This window comes from Mobula hypostoma, chromosome 20 (genome assembly GCF_963921235.1).
Source record: "Mobula hypostoma chromosome 20, sMobHyp1.1, whole genome shotgun sequence".
NCBI lineage: Eukaryota > Metazoa > Chordata > Chondrichthyes > Myliobatiformes > Myliobatidae > Mobula > Mobula hypostoma.
The window spans coordinates 22,793,190-22,812,015 of record NC_086116.1 but is presented as its reverse complement, the minus strand read 5'-3'; the positions used below and the strand labels follow the sequence as shown (position 1 = coordinate 22,812,015).

Below are 18,826 nucleotides of genomic sequence, written 5' to 3'. Positions count from 1 at the left end.
CACTTGAAAATAGAGAATTCCCTTAGTATTGGGATGAAGAAAATGGGTTCTCTTTGCATCCTGATTTTAAACAACTTCTCTCCTTGTAACAATTGCCTCTCATTGGCACTTCCTCCACCAGTGGAAACATCAAGTTTGCTAGATTCATTTAGATCCTATATATTTCACTCTTATCACATCTCATTCTTCTGAGCTCCAAAGAACACAGATTGCTGGTCATGATAGCACAAACCAGTGACCTCTTTTGAACTGCTTCTAGTGCTGGTTTATGTTTTCTTAAATAAATTTACAAAAATTTTGCATCGTGCTTCAAGACAAGTGCCTCATCAACACCCTGTTCAATTGTAACAGTATTTCTCTGTATTAACACTTCAATCTCTGAACAATGAAGGCCAACATGCCACTTGCCTTCTGAATTACTTGTTACCTACCAGCCTGCTAATTCATTGTAGTTCCTGCACAAGAACAGCTAGATCCATTCATCTTTCAACGTCTCCATTTAGATTATAGTCTGTTTTTTGAATCCTCAAACTGAAGTGCATGAACTCATCATTTCCTACATAAAATTGAATGAAATGGGCAGTATCATGTTACAGAATCGAGATTATCTTCATTACAGTATTCCCTACCTGCCGCCCAGTCATTGGATTTCTCTTCAAAGGCCAGCAGAATTAGTGATTTCAAGTATTTAAGTAGATTCTTAATGAACAATGGAGTAAGAGAGAAGGCGTAGATGAGGTTACAATTCTGATCTTATTGACTGGAACATCAGCCTCAAGTGGCTTACTCCTACTCCTGATTTGTATGTTCATGAACTGAAGCCTGAATGACATAAGAAGGAAACATAGCAAGGTATTGGTTTCTGCATCAGAAACTCATACAGGACTTGTTATAAAGCTTTTGCCAATGGTAGGAGTATGCCGTTTACCCAGAAGAGATGGGCATACTTTCATATCCGTCTCTAATATGTCAGGAAGACTGACCTTGATTAAATCACTGACCTTAATAACATAAAATACTTCCAACTTTCACTGTAACCATAATTTACATCTAAGCTCTTTCAGAAGAAAATTGTGTAAGTTAAATTAAAAACTTTTGTTTTCCTTTTAATGCTTTCAATTAAACAATAACTTTTTTGCTTCATTATCCTCTTTACTTGAGGGGTATGTTTTTGCTGCCCACTTTGTAATTGAGTGTCTTTCTTGTCTTGTCTCAAACAGAACAACGAGAATGAAACCGCACTGCACTGTGCAGCGCAGTATGGACACTCAGAAGTGGTTGCTGTTCTCTTAGAAGAATTGACTGATCCCACCATAAGGAACAACAAGTTTGAAACACCCCTTGACTTGGCTGCTCTCTATGGTCGTCTGCAGGTGGTCAAAATGTTGATAAATGCACATCCAAATCTAATGAGCTGTAATACCAAAAAACATACTCCTCTGCATCTTGCTGCACGCAATGGCCATAAGGCTGTGGTTCAAGTCCTGCTTGACGCAGGCATGGAAGTGAATTGCCAGGTGAGTACAAGTTCTTTATATAAGACTGCATATAATTCAATTCTATTTTGTTTACTGAGCTTGTGCCAGCTATTTTAAGGAGCCATCTAATTAATCCCGCTGCTCTCTTCATTCAGCATACACCAGTAAAGTTTTCCTCTTCAAGTAAAATAACAAGTGAATTTTCTGCTGATCAATAAAGTGGACTATGTCTTTATAAATAGAACAGAAGTATTAAATCCCAAATAGATAATAAATTCTTTGAAGTAATTTCCTCTGGTTCTGGGCTTTCATGCTCACACATAAATTATGTTCACATTTTTTATGGATTGATGATAGTCTCTGTGAAAACAGTTGACATGAAATGACTCAAAATGGTTTTGAACAATTTTGTAAAGATTTGAGTGTCACACATCACCACAAAACTAGTCTCGTTTAGTCTTTGAGAATTACCTGTTTTTAAGCAGCAAATAATCTGCTGGAGGAAGTTACTGTGTGCAGCAGCAATGGGGTGGGGTGGGGTGGGGGGACAACTTCAAAGGAATTGTTGATGTTTTGGGGTTGAAATCCTGCATTTGGACTGAGTATGGAGATGGGAGATGTCCAGTATAAAGAGGAGAGAGCAAGTGGTGAGACAGGAGCCTGAAGTTATTGGTGGACAGAGATGATAGGCAGATTGTGCCAGGTAGGAGAAGGGTTCTGGTTTTAAATTGTGTGTCTGCAATAAAGTTTCAAATAAAGTGTTTCACCTTTTTAATTTCTCCCTAAATTTTATAATGCAATGAATTCAAATGATGAAAGAACCACCTGACCAATAAAAATTGTGCTTGGTACATCTAATGTGTATCTAAATTATTCTCACTACCTCCACTTGTAAGCATCATGGTTCTTTTAAATTCCTCTCAGTTATAGACTGTCTAACATTGATTTCAAAATAGTGCAATAGTGGAAAACCCATCTAGAACATCTGAAAGTTGCGTATTATTATAATAACATTCATATTGGGTAATATCTGATTGGGAAATTAACAGCTCAACAAATTAAAGAAGTGAATTACAGGTGTCACCCTTATTACCACGGGTTGCATTCCTAGAAAACGTTCCGCATCATGACTCTCTGTAACACAAAGCTGCACTGTGTGCAAATACATTAAAAAAAAGCACATTGAAAATGTGTTGAATTATTTACATTTTGTTTGCACATGAGAGTGCATTTTATTCCATATCTGAAGTTTTTGGGTATTGATTTGACAAATACTGTATGTTAGGGCGAATTTTCAAAACCTGAACCACCATCTCTAATGTGACTTCAGTTTAATGTGTGTCCTGGTTATCAACAACGTTTGCAGGAACACCGAGTACATGTTATTCTCCAGTTAAATTCCTGGAAATGGTGTGGCAAGAGCAATTTCCTTTGCTTGACATCATCAATTTCCAATCAGTTAAAGGAAACAAGACCGGAAGAACCTTTCTGAATAAGCCCAGGCTTTTGCATCCTGTGCATCCATTTTGTATGAAGGAAAACAACTTAAAGTGTTGCAAAAAGCTTTGCTGTCTCTTATAACAGTATCTCTGCAACCACTGTTGCTTAAGAAAGGCAAAGATGGCTTTTCTGATATAAGTTAAGCTCTGAAGCAGTGAACAACCAAAACCACAAAGGGATGTAGTGAGCTTCAAAGTCCTCTAGATGCACTCGTTTTCAACCTCTGTTCATTTGCTCATTGCGACAATCTTTAAGACGTCAATTTTATTTGACTTGTGCAAGCAGTCTGGACGTACCAAAGCAAGAGGTAATACTTTTGTTTGAAACCAGCACTGCTTTGTTTCAAGTACCAACAGGACATTTTGTAATAATTACCAAATGCTTGTTTAAAAAAAACAGAAACTAAAGAAAATTCTGCTTAAGTCATGGTATGTTTTTCAATGTATTTTCTAGAAGAATTGAGCACTTAAAAGTGAAATGGTGTTACAGGTATTTCATATTTGTGCTTTGCAGACTGAAAAGGGTAGTGCTCTTCATGAAGCTGCCTTGTTTGGCAAGATGGATGTTGTCCGAATTCTTCTAGAAGCAGGTAAGATTTAATTACGTTTTCCTGTGTTTTCCTCTAGAATTTCCTTTCGCCGGTTTAAGAACACATTGGAGGAAAAGTTGTCTTTCATCACGTTTTCTTAAACTTTCAAGGAAAGTTGATTTTAGGTATAGACTTTAAGCTTTCCTTCTTGTGTAATTCTATCTGGTTGCATCACCGCCCGGTACGGAGGCTTCAATGCACAGTGTCAAAAAGAGTGACAAATGATTGTCACTCAGCAGGCACCGTCGTGGGCACTAGCTTCCACACTATCGAGGACATCTTTAAGAGGGAAGAAGGTGGCATTCATCATTAAGGACACTCACCATCCAGGGCATGGCCATTTCTCATTACTACCATCAGGGAGGAGGTACAGGAGCCTGAAGACACACACTCAAAGTTTTAAGAACAGCTTCTTCTCCTCCAGCATCTGATTTCTGAACGGTCTACAAACCCATGAACACCACCTTAATATTTTGTTCTGTTTTTGCACTGTTTATTCATTTTTTAATATTTTTCTTTGTAGCTTATGTTTTTGTAATATATTGCACTGTAGTACTGCCATGAATTTCATTACGTGTGTCAGTGATAGTCAACCTGATTCTGATTCTAATGGGACTGCTAATGTGTGGAATGCACACAGTTTTGAGGACGCTCTGTTAATGCTGTTTCGAACAGCAATTGTTTTATCCCCTATTGTGAATAGATGTTTATCTGAAATTTAATTGATGTAGTACTTTTGTTAATAGCAGTATAGGCATGCTCCTTAACTGTCACTACATCTTAATTACTGTGTCAAATAAATGATTCCAGAGAGTTAGTAATTTTTAACACATTCTGAGTACTGTTAGATGCAGAGTTAATCATCACATATTTAAGGGAAGGAACTTGTGATATTGCATTTTAATGGTTATGCAAAGAGTGTCTTATTCTGTACTTTTAATGAAAGGCATCTCTTGTTTTTGCTGAGCCATGATATGTGTAGATCAAAACTACATCAAGGGCAATAGATTTTAAAATCTAGTTTGAGATTACATTTTATTTATAAAATATGTTTCTTAACCAGCTGGGAGAGAGGCTGCAGAGTTAGTAAATGTAAGGAACACTAGAGCCAAGATTAAAGTAGCTCACCCTATTAAGACTAATAAGGTTGATAATGGCTTTGGTTGTATAACATTGACGCTTCACCTTATCTCCTGGCATTCTTCATATTCAGTGCCTTGTGTCAAGATTATTACAGCTCGTGGGCAGCACAGTAGCACAGTGGTTTCCACCACGCTTTGCAGTACCAGCCATGAGGGGGCAATTCCCGTTGCTGCCTATGTACGACTTTCCCGTGACCGCGTGAGTTTCTCCCAGATACTTCGGTTTCCTCCTACAGCCCAAAGGTGTACTGCTTGACAGGTTAATTATAAATTCTCCCATGATTAGGAAAGAATTATATCACTGATTGAGATACAGTTCAGAATAGGCCCTTCTGGCCCTCCCAGAGCTGCACCACCCAGCAATCAATCAATAAATAAATAAACAGAAGACTACTTAAGGAATTGTATTGAAATACACATGCCAGACCCAATTCTGGTTGTCTCCCTTCTTCATTTCCAAATCTCCAAACTTACGGATTTGCTCTATTCTGAACTCCATTATATCCTGGGCGTCTACAATTCCTTATTCCTTAACCGCATTGAGTTGTGCTCAAAGTATCCTCAGGTCTGTTGATTATAAAATTTCAAAGGGGCGCCACAGTAACGCAGCCTTTAGCAAAACACTGTGACAGCTCAGGGCATCCGAGTTCTAAGTTCAATTCCAGAGTTCTGTAAACAAGTTTATATGTTCCTTCCTGTGGATGCGTGGGTTTCCTCTGGCTGCTCCCACTGTCTAAAGATGAAGTAGTTAGTAGGTTAATTAGTCATTATAAAATTGTCCAGAGATTAGACTAGGATTAAAATCGGTGGGCTTTTGGGTGGTACAGCTCAGTGGGCTGGAATATCCGTTTCCGTGCTGTGTCTCTAAAAAAAAATAGAATAAAGGTAAATTTATCATCAAAGTATGTCACCATATGCTACCCTGAGATTTATTTTCTTGCAGGCATTCACATTAGAACAAAGAAATGCAATAAAATCAATGAAAAACTACACACAAATATTGACAATCAGTGTGCAAAAGAAGACAATCTGTGCAAATACAGATGATAATAATAAATAAGTAAATAAATAGCGCTGAGACCATGAGTTGTAGTATCCTTGAAAGTGAGTCCATAGGTTGTGGAGTCAGTTCAGAGAATAATTATTCCTAAACTGCAGGAAAGGACTATGTTTGGATTAACAAGACAAGGAGAGAAAGATAAAGGAGTCCCCAGCTGGCTTCTAAAGCAAATGTTAATAATGTATGACACGACTATGGAAAAGGGCAGACATTCTTTAGTCTTTTAATTTCAATTTTTTCAGTAACCTTGAACATGATGGCACTTGTATCAATTAAATTTGTTTGCTTACATGGATGTTGTAACTATATATTGACCTTTAAGAGCATGGAAAAAATTTTAGCCAATTTTTTTGTTATCCTTCCTGTCATGGCATTTCTTGAAAATTGAGCTGTCTTTGAATGAATGTCACTGAGATTCCCACGTTTAGAATTCTATTTTATTGTACCACAGTAATGTGTCTATTTGGAATGTTCACAGATAAATGCCGCACTCTGTTTCGATGATCCTTTTAAAACAATTTTCAGTTTTTGTTATAATTTGAGAATGTTGGCCCCTTTGGCGTCGTTCAGTATCTTGGGAGAGAGTGTGTATGATAAGTGGTCAGTAACCATGGGAAAATATGAATTGTAGCAGTGATAGGGGAAAGCAATCAACTGCACCCAAGGGAACACAGAGTTGCTTGTTCTTGAAAATACATTTTAATGGCAAAGAAAAAGATTATTAGGTATGTAAAAAAGAATGTTAGTTCCTCAGGATGGAAGGGCTTGTAAGTGAATTGTCTCATGTGTAGCATCACTTCAACCATAATACTCAAACTCACTTCCCCGAGTTTGAGTATTACTTGCTTTCACTGTATCTTACTGTAGCTGGTCAGGTCAATGTGGAATCTACACCAGTGAGGAAAAATCTGTATGGTGAGTAATTCTGGAGGTAATGCACTCCATACAGTATTGACACTGTACTTCTATTTCTCAGTAAGTGTCTCGTTATTGAGTATCCTTGGGCCAGGGTCTGTGGAGATGCAGGCTCATGGAGGTTTCAGAACATCAGTGAATTATTTCTAATGTCCTCATGGTAATCCCTTCCCATGACAAAGGATGAAATAGAGTTGCCGTTTCAGCAATCAGATCTAGGATCTAGAAATGAAGTGGTCTCCCTATCAGAGCCGAGTGAGTGTAAACAGGGTTACGGTGCTCTGGGTTTTGACCTTGGAAGGACACTGGCATTGGTTTGTACATCATACCAGTGTACTTGGAGGATCTTGTGATAACAGCATCAGTGATTCTTTCCAGTGCTTTGCCGTACTTCTTGCAGACTGACCCAGTTTTGGATGCATGCTTCTATCCTGTGCACAAAATATATCTGCTGAAGTTCAGGCCTTGATTATCAAACATCCTTTTCCTCAGATGGCCAAGGCTGTGCTAGTGAATTTCAGTTTGTGCTTTTGTTATGAGGTACCTCCTGAGATACAAAACCGAATCAGTTTTTTGGGATCTTTATCATTAAGAGTGGTGTTGTACAGGAGGAGGTCTTTATTGTGTGGATTAATTGTGTAAGACCTATTCTCTCTTAGCTTTGGCTCAGCCTCTAAAGGTGCACATATGTAAGCCTTGCTGCCATACAGCTCTCAGTGACTGAAGTTGACAGTATCTGGGTTTTGGAGTGGAAGCAAGGTGGATTAACAAATTGTCCTGTAGATTAGCTCCATTTCAGCATCAAGATTGCTGGAGGTGGGTTGGATCGTTGCAGGAAGAATGATTGAGAAAAGTGATAGTGACTTGCTTGAAAGTATTATGCAGTGTGTCTGGGCCTGCTGCAGACCTGTTAATTAAAGCCACATGGATAGTCTTGTTCCTAGGGAAGTAGACTTTAAAACTGAAGGATATCAATGTAAAGTGAGAGGGAAAAATTTAAAACAGATCTTAGAGTAAGTTTTTTCACAAAATTGTCTGCTCTTGAAAATGCCTTTTGTTCTACTAAAGGTGGTGGGTATATGGAATGAGCTGCCAGCAGAAGTTGTAAAAGTGGGCATAATTACCATGTTTAAGTGACTGTTGCCTGTTCAAAGCAGAACACAATAAGATACAACAGATAATGACTTTGCTTAACAACTATATTTTATTACATTCAGACAGCTCAAAGATTCATTACATAGTTTCAAAGAAGAGAAAAACTATTATTTAATTTGCAAGCAACACACATAAAAGTTGCTGGTGAACGCAGCAGGCCAGGCAGCATCTATAGGAAGAGGTACAGTTGACGTTTAGGGCTGAGACCCTTCATCAGGACTAACTGAAAGAAGAAATAGTAAGAGATTTGAAAGGGGGAGGGGGAGGGGGAGATCCAAAATGATAGGAGAAGACAGGAGGGGGAGGGATGGAGCCAAGAGCTGGGAAGTTGATTGGCAAAAGGGATAATTTGCATCTTTTTTTAGTTACACAACTCTTTAGTTTACTTTTGTAACTCTTTTAGTTACGAAACTTTTTTGTTTTCTTTCACAATTCCTTTTGTTACACAACTATTTAGTTTACTTTAGCAACTTCCATAACCCACTACTTGTATTCAGATACACAAGAAGAGATTCTGCAGATGCTGGAAATCCAGAGCAACACAAACCAAATGCTGGAAGAACTCAGCAGGTCAGGCAGCATATATGGAAATGAGTCGATGTTTCGGGCTGAGACCTTTCATCAGGACTGCAAAGGAAGGGGGAAGATACCAGTATAAACAGGTGGGGGGAAGGGAAGAAGTACAAGCTAGAAGCTGATAGGTGAAGCCAGGTGGGTGGACGGAGGCAATAGGTGGAAAAGGTAAATAGCCGGAGACTAAGGAATCTGACAGGAGAGGAGAGTTGACCATGGCAGAAAGAGGAAGAGGAGGGGCACCAGGGGGTGGTGATAGGCAGGTGAGAAGAGGTAAGTGGAGAGCCAGCATGGGGAATTGAAGAAGAGAGGAGGGGTCAAAAATTACTGGAAACTGGAGAAATTGATGTCCTGTCGTCAGGTTGGAGGCTATCTGGGTGGAATATAAGGCATTGTTCCCCCACCCTGAGAGGGCCCTCATCGTGGCAGAAGAGAAAGAATGGGGATTGGATTGAAATGGTTGGCCACTGGCAAGTACTGTTTTTGTGGATGGAGCAAAGGTGCTCGACTAAGCAGTCCCTCAGTTTATGTTTGGACTCACCCATGTAGAGGAGGCCGCATCAGGAGTATCAGATAGAAGAGATGACCCAATAGGTTTGCAGGTGAAATGCTGCCTCACCAGGAAGGACTGTTTTGGGCCCTGAATGGAGGTGAGGGAGGAGATAGTTGGGCAGTTGTAGCACTACTTCCACTTCTGATGTCATGGAAAGCAAAGCCTCATCCTGGGAACAGATGTGGTGGAAACACAGGAACTGAGAAAAAGGAATGGAGTATTTACAGGAGACAGGGTGGGAAGAGGTATAGTCAAGATAGCTATGGGAATTGGTAGGTTTATAAAAGATATCAGTAGACAATTTGCCTCTAGAGATGGAGACAGAGAGATTAAGAAAGGGGAAAGAAGTGTCAGAAATGGACCAAATGAATTTAAGGGCAGGGTGGAAGTTGGAGGCAAAGTTGATGGTGTTCATGAGCTGGGGAGCATTGCCAGGACAGACTTGGAATGTGGACTGTTCAGTAAGAAGGCAGACATAGCTGGGGCCCATGTGCTGTCCATGGCTAGACCTTGAGTCAGGAGAAATGGGAAGACCTAAAAGAGGGATTGTTGAGGGTGAGGACCAGTTCCACCAGGCGGAGGAGGGTGGTGGTGGAGAAGAATGGTCGGGTCTATTGTCAAGAAAGAAGCTGAGAGCTTTAAGGTCTTCTCAATGAGGGATAGAAGTATATAGAGACTAGACATCCACTGTGACAATGATGTGATCAGGGCCAGAGAATTGAAAGTTGTTGACGAGATCAATGACATGTGAAGTGACGTGGATGTACATAGGTGGGAAGGGATTGAACTAATGGGCTAAAATGTGCTCCCTAACTCTTTCCGCATTGCATTGACAGCTGTATCGGTGCTGCTTCATGCACCCATACTGAGCTTGTCAATTTCATCAAATTTGCCTTCAACTTCCCCCCTGCCCTTAAATTCACTCGATCCATTTCTGACACCTCTCTTTAAAAAGAAACTAACATCTGTTATTGCAGTAACTGAAACAAAAATAAATCCATATTAATTTTGAAAATTTTAATATTATTGCAGGCAATACTTTGGCAAAAATGCACTACTGTTTGCCGCTCAAGGATTCGATTCTGGAATGGCTCCAGAGTGGTTGAAGAGTGGGCATAAAAGGGGCCTTTTCTGGTTGGCTGTCGGTCACTAGTGGTGTTCCAGGAGTTGTTGGGACTGCTTGTTTTAACATTATATGTCAACGATTGGATGGCATAATTGATGGCTTATACCAAGTTTGCAGAGAATACAAAAATAGTTGGGAAGGAGAGGAAGGCAGTGTAGAGGAAATAGGGAGTTTGCAGAAGGACTTAGACATATTAGGAGATGGGCAAAGAAGTGGCAGATGGAATATACTGTAGGGAAGCGTATGGCCTTGCACTTTGAAAGAAGGAATACGAGTGTAGACTATTCTCTAAACAGGGGAAAATGTCTGATATCAGTGGGACTTGTAAAGGGACTTGGGAGTTTTCGTACAGGATTAACTTGCAGGTTGAGTCAATGATAAGGAAGGCAAATGTGATGCTGGCATTCATTTCAGTAAGATTAGAATATAAAAGCAAGGATGTTATGCAGAGGCTTTATAAAGCGTTGGTCAGACCACACTTGGAGAATTGTGAGCAGTTTTGAGCGCCTATCGAGGAAACAGTGTGCTGGCACTGGAGAGGGTCCGGAGAATATTCACGAGGATCATCCCAGCAAGGAATGCGTTGAAGTATGAGGCTCACGGGCCTGTACTGGCTGGAGCTTAGAAGGATAGAGCGTGGACCTCATTAAACCTATTGAATATTGAAAGGACTGGATAGAGTGGTCATGGAAAGGATATTTCCTTTAGTGGTTTAGTCTTGGACCAGAGGGCACAGCTTTAGACCAGCAGGACGTCCCTTTATATCAAGGATGAGGATGAATTTCTTTAGCCAGAGGCGGGTGAATCTGTGGAATTCATTGCCACAGACGGCAGTGAAGGCCAAGTCATTGGGTATAATTAGAGGTTGATAAGGTCTTGATTAGTCAAGCCATCAAAGGTTACAGGGAGAAGAGAGGAGAATGAGGTTGAGAGGGATAATAAATCAGTCATGAAAGAGCAGAATCAATAAGCCGAATAGCCTAAATCTACTCCCATGTCTTATGATTTTATGTTTATCTTAACTTCTCTTTGTGCCTTTTAGCCAGTGCTGATGTCAGTTTGAATCAGTATGCTGGTCATGCATAGCTTTCTAAAGTTAATACCATCCCCAGAAAATCTGTTAACTATATCACAATAAAATAGCTCCTGTCATGAAATACATAAAACACTTAAAATAAGTGGGCTATGATATGAGTCGATTGTTCACTAGCAGCTTTTTATTTCTCTTGGATAATTGCCAAAGAAATAAGACGACGTTGTCAGTGAATTACTGGTACCTAATAACTGGATCAACCTTAAGAAGTATATCAAAGTTATAAAATCAACAGTACATATTGATTATGCTACATTAATTATTTTTCCATATTGAAAAAATGTTACTAATGTGACCCTTAGAAGTGTAAATCCTTAAGTGATGTCAGTTTTATGTGGGATAAAAATGTCTTCTGTTTTTTCAATTTCCTTCTGTGTGGATTTCCCTTTTCAGTGGCAGGATGTATTGTCCTTCCAATTTTGAATGCTGGGATTGATTCACATTAATTGGATTCAATTTTTTGTTCTTTAATCGTTGAAAGGGAGAGATGACTCTGAGCTCCCTGTTACTTTCTGTTTTAATCCTGAATTCTGCACCATATCTGACATCTGTTTGTTCCCTCCTGAGTTGTTACAAATGTCCTTCTGAGGCTCAATGCAAGGTAGGGGAACAGAATCCCACCTTCTACCTTTACCTTACAGACTCAATACTAAAGGCAATGCACTTTCTCCTTCCGTATCAAAACTACTTTAAGTCACCCATCTGTTATTTTGGCTCAGCCTTTCTTTCTCCACTAGCTCTAGCTAATAGACCTCCTCCTTTCCACCTCCCTTTCACCCTCATTTCCTCTCTTTCCCTCTGCTCTCTTCTCCCTCTTCCTCCCACTCCCTCTCTGCTCTCCCTTTCTCCTGCGCCTCCTGTGCCCCACTCCCCATCCCACCTCCACCTCCCTCCTCTCTACAACCACCCTCTTTGCCCCACTCTACCCACCTCTCTGTACCCCTACCCTCTCTCCCACTCTCTATTCCCGTTCTCTGCCTCCATCTCTATACCCCCGTCCCTCTGCCTTCCCCGTCACTCTACCCTCATCTCTCTAACCTCCAACCCCTCCCTCTCTACCCCTCTCACTCTTCCCCCTCACTCTCTACCCTCTCTCTCTATAGATGCAATGAGACCTGGGTGTCATTGAAAGTGGGCATGCAGGTACAGCAGGCGGTGAAAAAGGCGAATGGTATGCTGGCATTCATAGCAAGAGGGTTCGAATACAGGAGCAGGGAGGTACTACTGCAGTTGTACAAGGCCTTTGTGAGACCACACCTGGAGTATTGTGTGCAGTTTTGGTCCCCTAATCTGAGGAAAGACATTCTTGCCATAGAGTGAGTACAAAGAAGGTTCACCAGATTGATTCCTGGGATGGCAGGACTTTCATATGATGAAAGACTGGATCGACTAGGCTTATACTCTGGAATTTAGAAGATTGAGGGGGGATCTTATTGAAACGTATAAAATTCTAAAGGGATTGGACAGGCTAGATGCAGGAAGATTGTTCCCGATGTTGGGGAAGTCCAGAACGAGGGGTCACAGTTTGAGGATAAAGGGGAAGCCTTTTAGGACCGAGATTAGGAAAAACTTCTTCACACAGAGAGTGGTGAATCTGTAGAATTTTCTGCCACAGGAAACAGTTGAGGCCAGTTTATTGGCTATATTTAAGAGGGAGTTAGATATGGCCCTTGTGGCTACGGGGATCAGCGGGTATGGAGAGAAGGCAGGTACAGGGTTCTGAGTTGGATGATCAGCCATGATCATACTGAATTGCGGTGCAGGCTCGAAGGGCCGAATGGCCTACTCCTGCACCTATTTTCTATGTTTCTATCCTGCTCTCTCTCTAGCCCCTCTGTCTATCCCCCTCTTACTCTACCCTCTCTCTCTAACCCCCTCTACTCTCCCTTTCAATCCCTAGTCTCTCTCTCTACCTATCTCCCCTTCACTCTACCCCGTGCTCTCTACCACACTCGCTCCACCCTCTCTCTCTCTCCACCTCTATATTATTTTGTTTCTCCCATTTCCCACAGTTAACCAAAGAACCCAGATGTTCTTTGTAATTTATACCTATGTTGGCCACTTCCTATCAGAGAGATTCCCTTTTCTCATCAACAGTCCCCAACATCCCCGGCAGCTAACTTGTTTCCCAGTGTTCCCTGATCCTAGTTTCAGCCAGAAATATTAACTGTTTCCCTTTTGATAAATTCTGCCTAACTTGCTTAACATTTCCAGCATTTTTGTTTTTATTTCAGCTTTCTAACCTTGTCATTTGCTTTTTTCTTAAGTTTTATTAGGGATACCCCAGCACTAAAGTTTGAGATTCTCTTGTGAAATATATGTAAGCACAAAGAGGTTTATCCTGTGGTTTTATGGGTCAAAGTAGATGTAAAAAGAACTAGTTTTTGAACCAGCCTTCCATACCATTGGCAAGCTAAGTGACAGCCATCCTGATACTTAAATAAAAACAGAACATTCTCAAAATACTCTGCATGTCAGGAGGCATTTGTTGAAGGAAAATCAATTAATGTTTCAGAGCAGGTATCTTAAGTTCTTTTGATTTTCACTCTGTTATTGTTCAGAGACAATGTTAGCCATATAAAGTCTACCAAAAATGGTGATATCTTTGAGTGACAATGTGAACAAGGCTAAGGTTCATTACTTGGGCTGAAAGGAACTGGAATTAGGTCTATAAACATGAGAAATTCTGCAGATTCTGGAAATCCAGAGTAACACAAAGGAACTCAGCAGGTCAGGCAGTATCTATGGAAATGAATAAAATGTTGATGTTTTGGGCCAAGGTCCTTCTTCAGGTCTGGAAAGGAAAGGGGGAAGATGCCAGAATAAAAAGCTGGGGGCAGGGAAGGAGGAGAAGCTGGAAGGTGGTAGGTGAAACATCAGAATCAGGTTTATCATCACTGGCATGTGTCATGAAATTTGTTAATTTAGCAGCAACAGTACAATGCAATACATAGTATAGAAAAATAAGAGGAAGAAAAAATAATAAATAAATAAGTAGATTAATTACAGTATATGCATATTGAACAGATTAAAATCGTGCAAAATAGAAATAATATAAATTTTAAACGTGAGGTAATGTTCACGGGTTCAATGTCCATTTAGGAATCGGATTGTAGAGGGAGAGAAGCTGTTCCTGAATTGCTGAGTGTCTGCCTTCAGACTTCTGTATCTCCTACCTGATGGTAACAGCTGGCTTTCTGAGTCACTGCTCCCTGAAGAGGTTCTGGGTACCTTTGTAGGTGTGGTAAACCATGTATATAGGTTGTAACTGGGTTACCTGTCTGGACGTGCCTGGACGCGCCCCTCTGCTGACTGCTCCTGTTGCTCCTCCCACAGACCCCAGAATAAAAGCGATTATGTCACTGCTCCTTCCTCAGTCCAGGACAGATACTTAGTATGGATGTGGGTCCATTTACTGTTAATAAAATCCTTTCAGTATTTACTCTACTTACAGTCTTTTGTAGTAATTGATAGTGTATCAGTAGGCTAGTACCCAAGATGGCTGACTAGATTTACAATGCTCTGCAGCTTCTTTTGGTCCTGTGCAGTAGCCCCCCACCCCCGCACCCCAATACCAGACAGTGATGCAGCCTGTCAGAATGCTCTCCACGGTACATCTATAGAAAGGTAAAGGGCTAGCAAAGAAAGAATCTGATAAGAGAAGCGAGTGGATCATGAGTGAGAGGGGAGAAGCAGAGGCACAAAGAAGAGGTAATAGGCAGGTGAGGAGAAGAGGAAAGAGGCCAGAATGGGGAATAGAAGAGGAGGGAGGGGGAGGGAAAAATTGTACTGGAAGGAGAAATTGATGTTCATGCCATCAGATTGGAGGCTACCCAGATGGTGAAACCCCACGTAAATTGGGTGACAATGTGGTCACTCTCAGGGTGGAGAAGCAACAGCTCATACTCGTCTAGGTAGCCTCCAACCTAATGGCATGAACAGTTTCCAGTAATTTGTTTTTGCTTTTCCCCTCCCCCTTCCCTCTTCTTCTGTTCCCCAATGTAGCCTCTTACTTTGTCTTCTCATCTGCCTGTCACCTCCCATTCATGCCCCTTCTTCTTCCCTTTCAGCCGTGATAAAATTCCTTCTTCTCCTGTCATTTCCCTTTGTCATCCACCTGCCTTCAACTGTGTCAGGCATGAAAACTGGACTGGGGGATCTTCCATGATCTCCAACATTTTCCTGAATAAAAATGCACATTTATCAAGTGGTTTCTAAGAACGTTCATAAATTAATGGGGCACTAGTTCTTAAGAGAAAAACAGACTACCTTTGCCCAATAATCTTTGTAATTAAGCAACAATATACTATAATGGACTAAGTGATATTCTTACATTCAGCAGGAATAATACCTTCCCAAGAGTGATAAATAGTGCACAGATATAGGTGTTATTAAATCACTACCCAAAGACCCAACCTTTTAACTCTGGTGAACTGTTAAGCTATGGTTGAGCATAGCTCTTGCAGAAAAGATATTCCAGTTGATCATTCAAGACATCTCTTAGCAAGATGAGGCTAGGTGGGAGCAAGGACTGTGACTATGCATCTGTTTCCATGAAGAGCTGAAAATGGCTCCTACAGTAGCTAAAAATGTTGAAATATTTTTGCAGAGATTTTGGAAAATTATTTACTGAGTGAAATAGATTCAATCGATGATGTGATTTATTATACAAAGATTCAACATTCCAGAGAACTTATGTGCCTACTGTAATGATAGAAATCATGAAAATAACAGGATTATTAACTTAATAAATTAGCTTTAAGTCATCTTGGGCTCCAATCTTGGATTGCTTCTTAACATTGCATTTTCATTTTGCAGACGTCAGAGTATTTAATTAAGTGTAGACAGGTCAATGTCAGGACTTTCCCCAAGGCTAAAAACACAATGGTTACTTCATATTGTGCTTAAAGTTGCAGGTTACCATGAGATGACCTCCATTTGTAAAACCATTTTTTCAGCCATGCCCCACCCAAGGGTCCTTATTCTGACCATGTTCTCATCTATCTTCCTCTTCTCCTGGGACATTGATTCATTCATACATTAAAGCTGCATGTGCACTCAGCTTTTCCATACATGAGCTCATCTGATGTCAGGATCAGCACCTTTGTAGAGACGTTGTTGTGACAATAATAACAATGAAGCTATTTTCAAACTAAAAGTTTTTTTCCAATTCTTAGAATTGGCTTTTGCATGATGCGTGTGTTTGTGCTCTATAGCATACATATATTGCTTTTGTTTAGATATAACATTACTATTTTCACCTTTTTAATGGTGCATAACAGAAATTTATTCTCTGTGTTTTTCACACATGAACAAAATCTGTAAGTAATCTAATGAAAAGCACTTTTCAAATTAGGGAAGAAGGAAAGGCATTTGAGCTAGTGCTTGTATCCTAACGAAGCGTTTCTGAAAGCTTTTCGTTTCCCTAACTGTAGGTAATTTAAACTGTGTGTTGTTTCTCTAGGAATTGATGCTGGTATTAAAGACGCACAAGACTGGACTGCGTTAGATATTCTGAAGGACCATCCATCCCAGAAATCACAACAAATCACCGCTCTCATACAAGGTAATGTGATATTCTATCATCAATTGAAATTCTTCCTTTGAAGCATTTGCAAAACAGTTCAGTTCTTCATCACCTGAGAATATTACTTATAAGTAAATGAAGAATTAATTTCACTTGAAGGCGAACTGCTTCTCACTTTGAGTTCAAGAATGAGCCATTTTGTTCATGAACCTCAGCAGTTTGGGCTGAGGAAGTAGTCCTTCTTAATAAAATGGTATGACATGTTCTCATCATCCATCCTTGTAAAGGTTATGTGGATAATAGTGAACTGAAAATGGTTTGTGAATTCCATAAGTTAGGTTTAGGCTAGGTGCACTATTTAAACTAAATATTTCATAAAGTAACTGTAGAATGCTATTGTGGATCTTGTTCATTAAACATCATAAATCCAGCTTGTCAGAGAAAGGTTGGAAGACTCTCTGGACTAGTAATGCATATTTCTACATAGTTCTGTGCAGTTCCTATCACATACAGTACTTTGCAAAAGTCTTAGACACATATATCTATAGCTGCCTAAGACTTTTGCGCAGTACTGTTACTTGTCAATGTGGAGCAGAGAGCGAGTTTGTAAATCTGGTGGGAGCAAAGGATGCTGCGAATGGCAAGGCACTCCGGGAGGGTTGAGGGACAAGTGGCAGAGAAAGAGTGCCAGGGACGAGGGGGGTGGTGCGGATGCGGATACACCCAACCCGGAGACACCAGGCAAAGTCACTAGACTCCAATCAATTGTTTTATAGTTCATTACAGAATGTCTCTCTGGTCCTTCCTGCTTCCTTCTGTCTCCCTTCTCCTTTTCCCAAAAATGACTCTCCTCTCTCTGCCCTCTTCCCACTCTTAGTCCATAAAAGAGACCCATAGCGGAATCAGGTTTATCATCACTCAATTTATCATGAAATTTGTTTTTTTGTGTGGCAATGCAATATATAAAAATAACTACAGTACTCTGCAAAAGCCTCAAGGACCCTAGCTATAGATATGTGCCTAAGACTTTTTCACATACTGCACAGTAGTTAAATGTCCACAATTATTACCAAATAATAAGCAATATTGTTGTGATGGTTTTTCAGAAATTCTATTGTATTCCTTTATTTTCCTGTATATGTCTGAAAGAAAGTGAACCTCAAGGTAGTACGTAGTGACATGTATGTACGTGGATAATAAATTTACTTGCTTATAATATTCAGACAATCTTTGACTTCTATCACCAACTTTGACTTGAAGGCTGTTGGTCATTTTCAAGATCCCTAATTCTTACTGGTTAATTTCTTTTCATTTCATCGAGAGTTATTCAAAATAAAAGCTATGCTTTCAGAGCGTAGCTGAATTGATGGTTTTAAGTTCTGTAAATAATACTAAGGCAAGAGGGTGAATATTAAAATGAGATGTGTTCGATCCATTTTTGATACAGAACATGTGTTGCCAGGGGTCGAGGAGTTGGGTGTGGTGGGTTTGTAGGTGGTGGTGACAGTGGTTGAAAAAGATGCTTAAGTGGCATTTAGATGGGCACAAGAACTGTCAAGAAATGGGGGGACTGGATCATGTGCAGACTGTGACACCATGGTTAACATCGACATAGCTGGGTGAAGGGCCTGCACATGTGCTGTACTATGGTCCATATAATGTGTTGAATTAAATCCTCTTTTTAAATCAATGTTTATTAAAAGAAATGATTACAGGCTATTTCATGAGATGTGCTGTTCTATGCAGTGTATAATACTGCAGGAAGAAGTTTAGTGGGTAATGGTGAAGGGATGGTGACCTTGAACATCCTTAAGTAGCCACATTGGAAAAAGGTTAGCTTTTTTTTTTCAATAGAGGAGCTGTCAGGTGTAAATCAAGGTGGTTTAGTAGTGGGGTGTAAAAGGAGGTGTAATTCTCTTATCTTAATCTGACAGATAGGACATCCCTCTTATTAATGCTATCACAATTTTTTTCCTGGAATATCAAACCCATAAAACCCTGAGCACTCATTTTCTGTTTAAATGCAAGTCAATAAATGCAGTTGATAGAAATTTTGAAATAAAAACAGCAGATGCTAGAACCAGATAGCAAGTCAGGCAGCATCTGTAGAATAAG

General features: G+C 40.1%; 1 protein-coding gene across 13 annotated transcripts in view; it reads left to right on the top strand.

Annotated features, from left to right (window-relative positions):
* Positions 1-18,826, top strand: part of anks1b (ankyrin repeat and sterile alpha motif domain containing 1B) — an 870,400-nt gene that overhangs the window by 411,223 nt on the left and 440,351 nt on the right. For 10 of the 13 annotated variants that reach the window (XM_063072533.1, XM_063072513.1, XM_063072520.1 and 7 more), the window contains 3 exons: positions 1,221-1,517; positions 3,492-3,567; positions 16,649-16,750. In XM_063072533.1, the coding sequence (XP_062928603.1) occupies positions 1,221-1,517; positions 3,492-3,567; positions 16,649-16,750 (475 nt within the window). The other 3 variants (XM_063072524.1, XM_063072523.1, XM_063072522.1) reach the window with 3 other exon arrangements.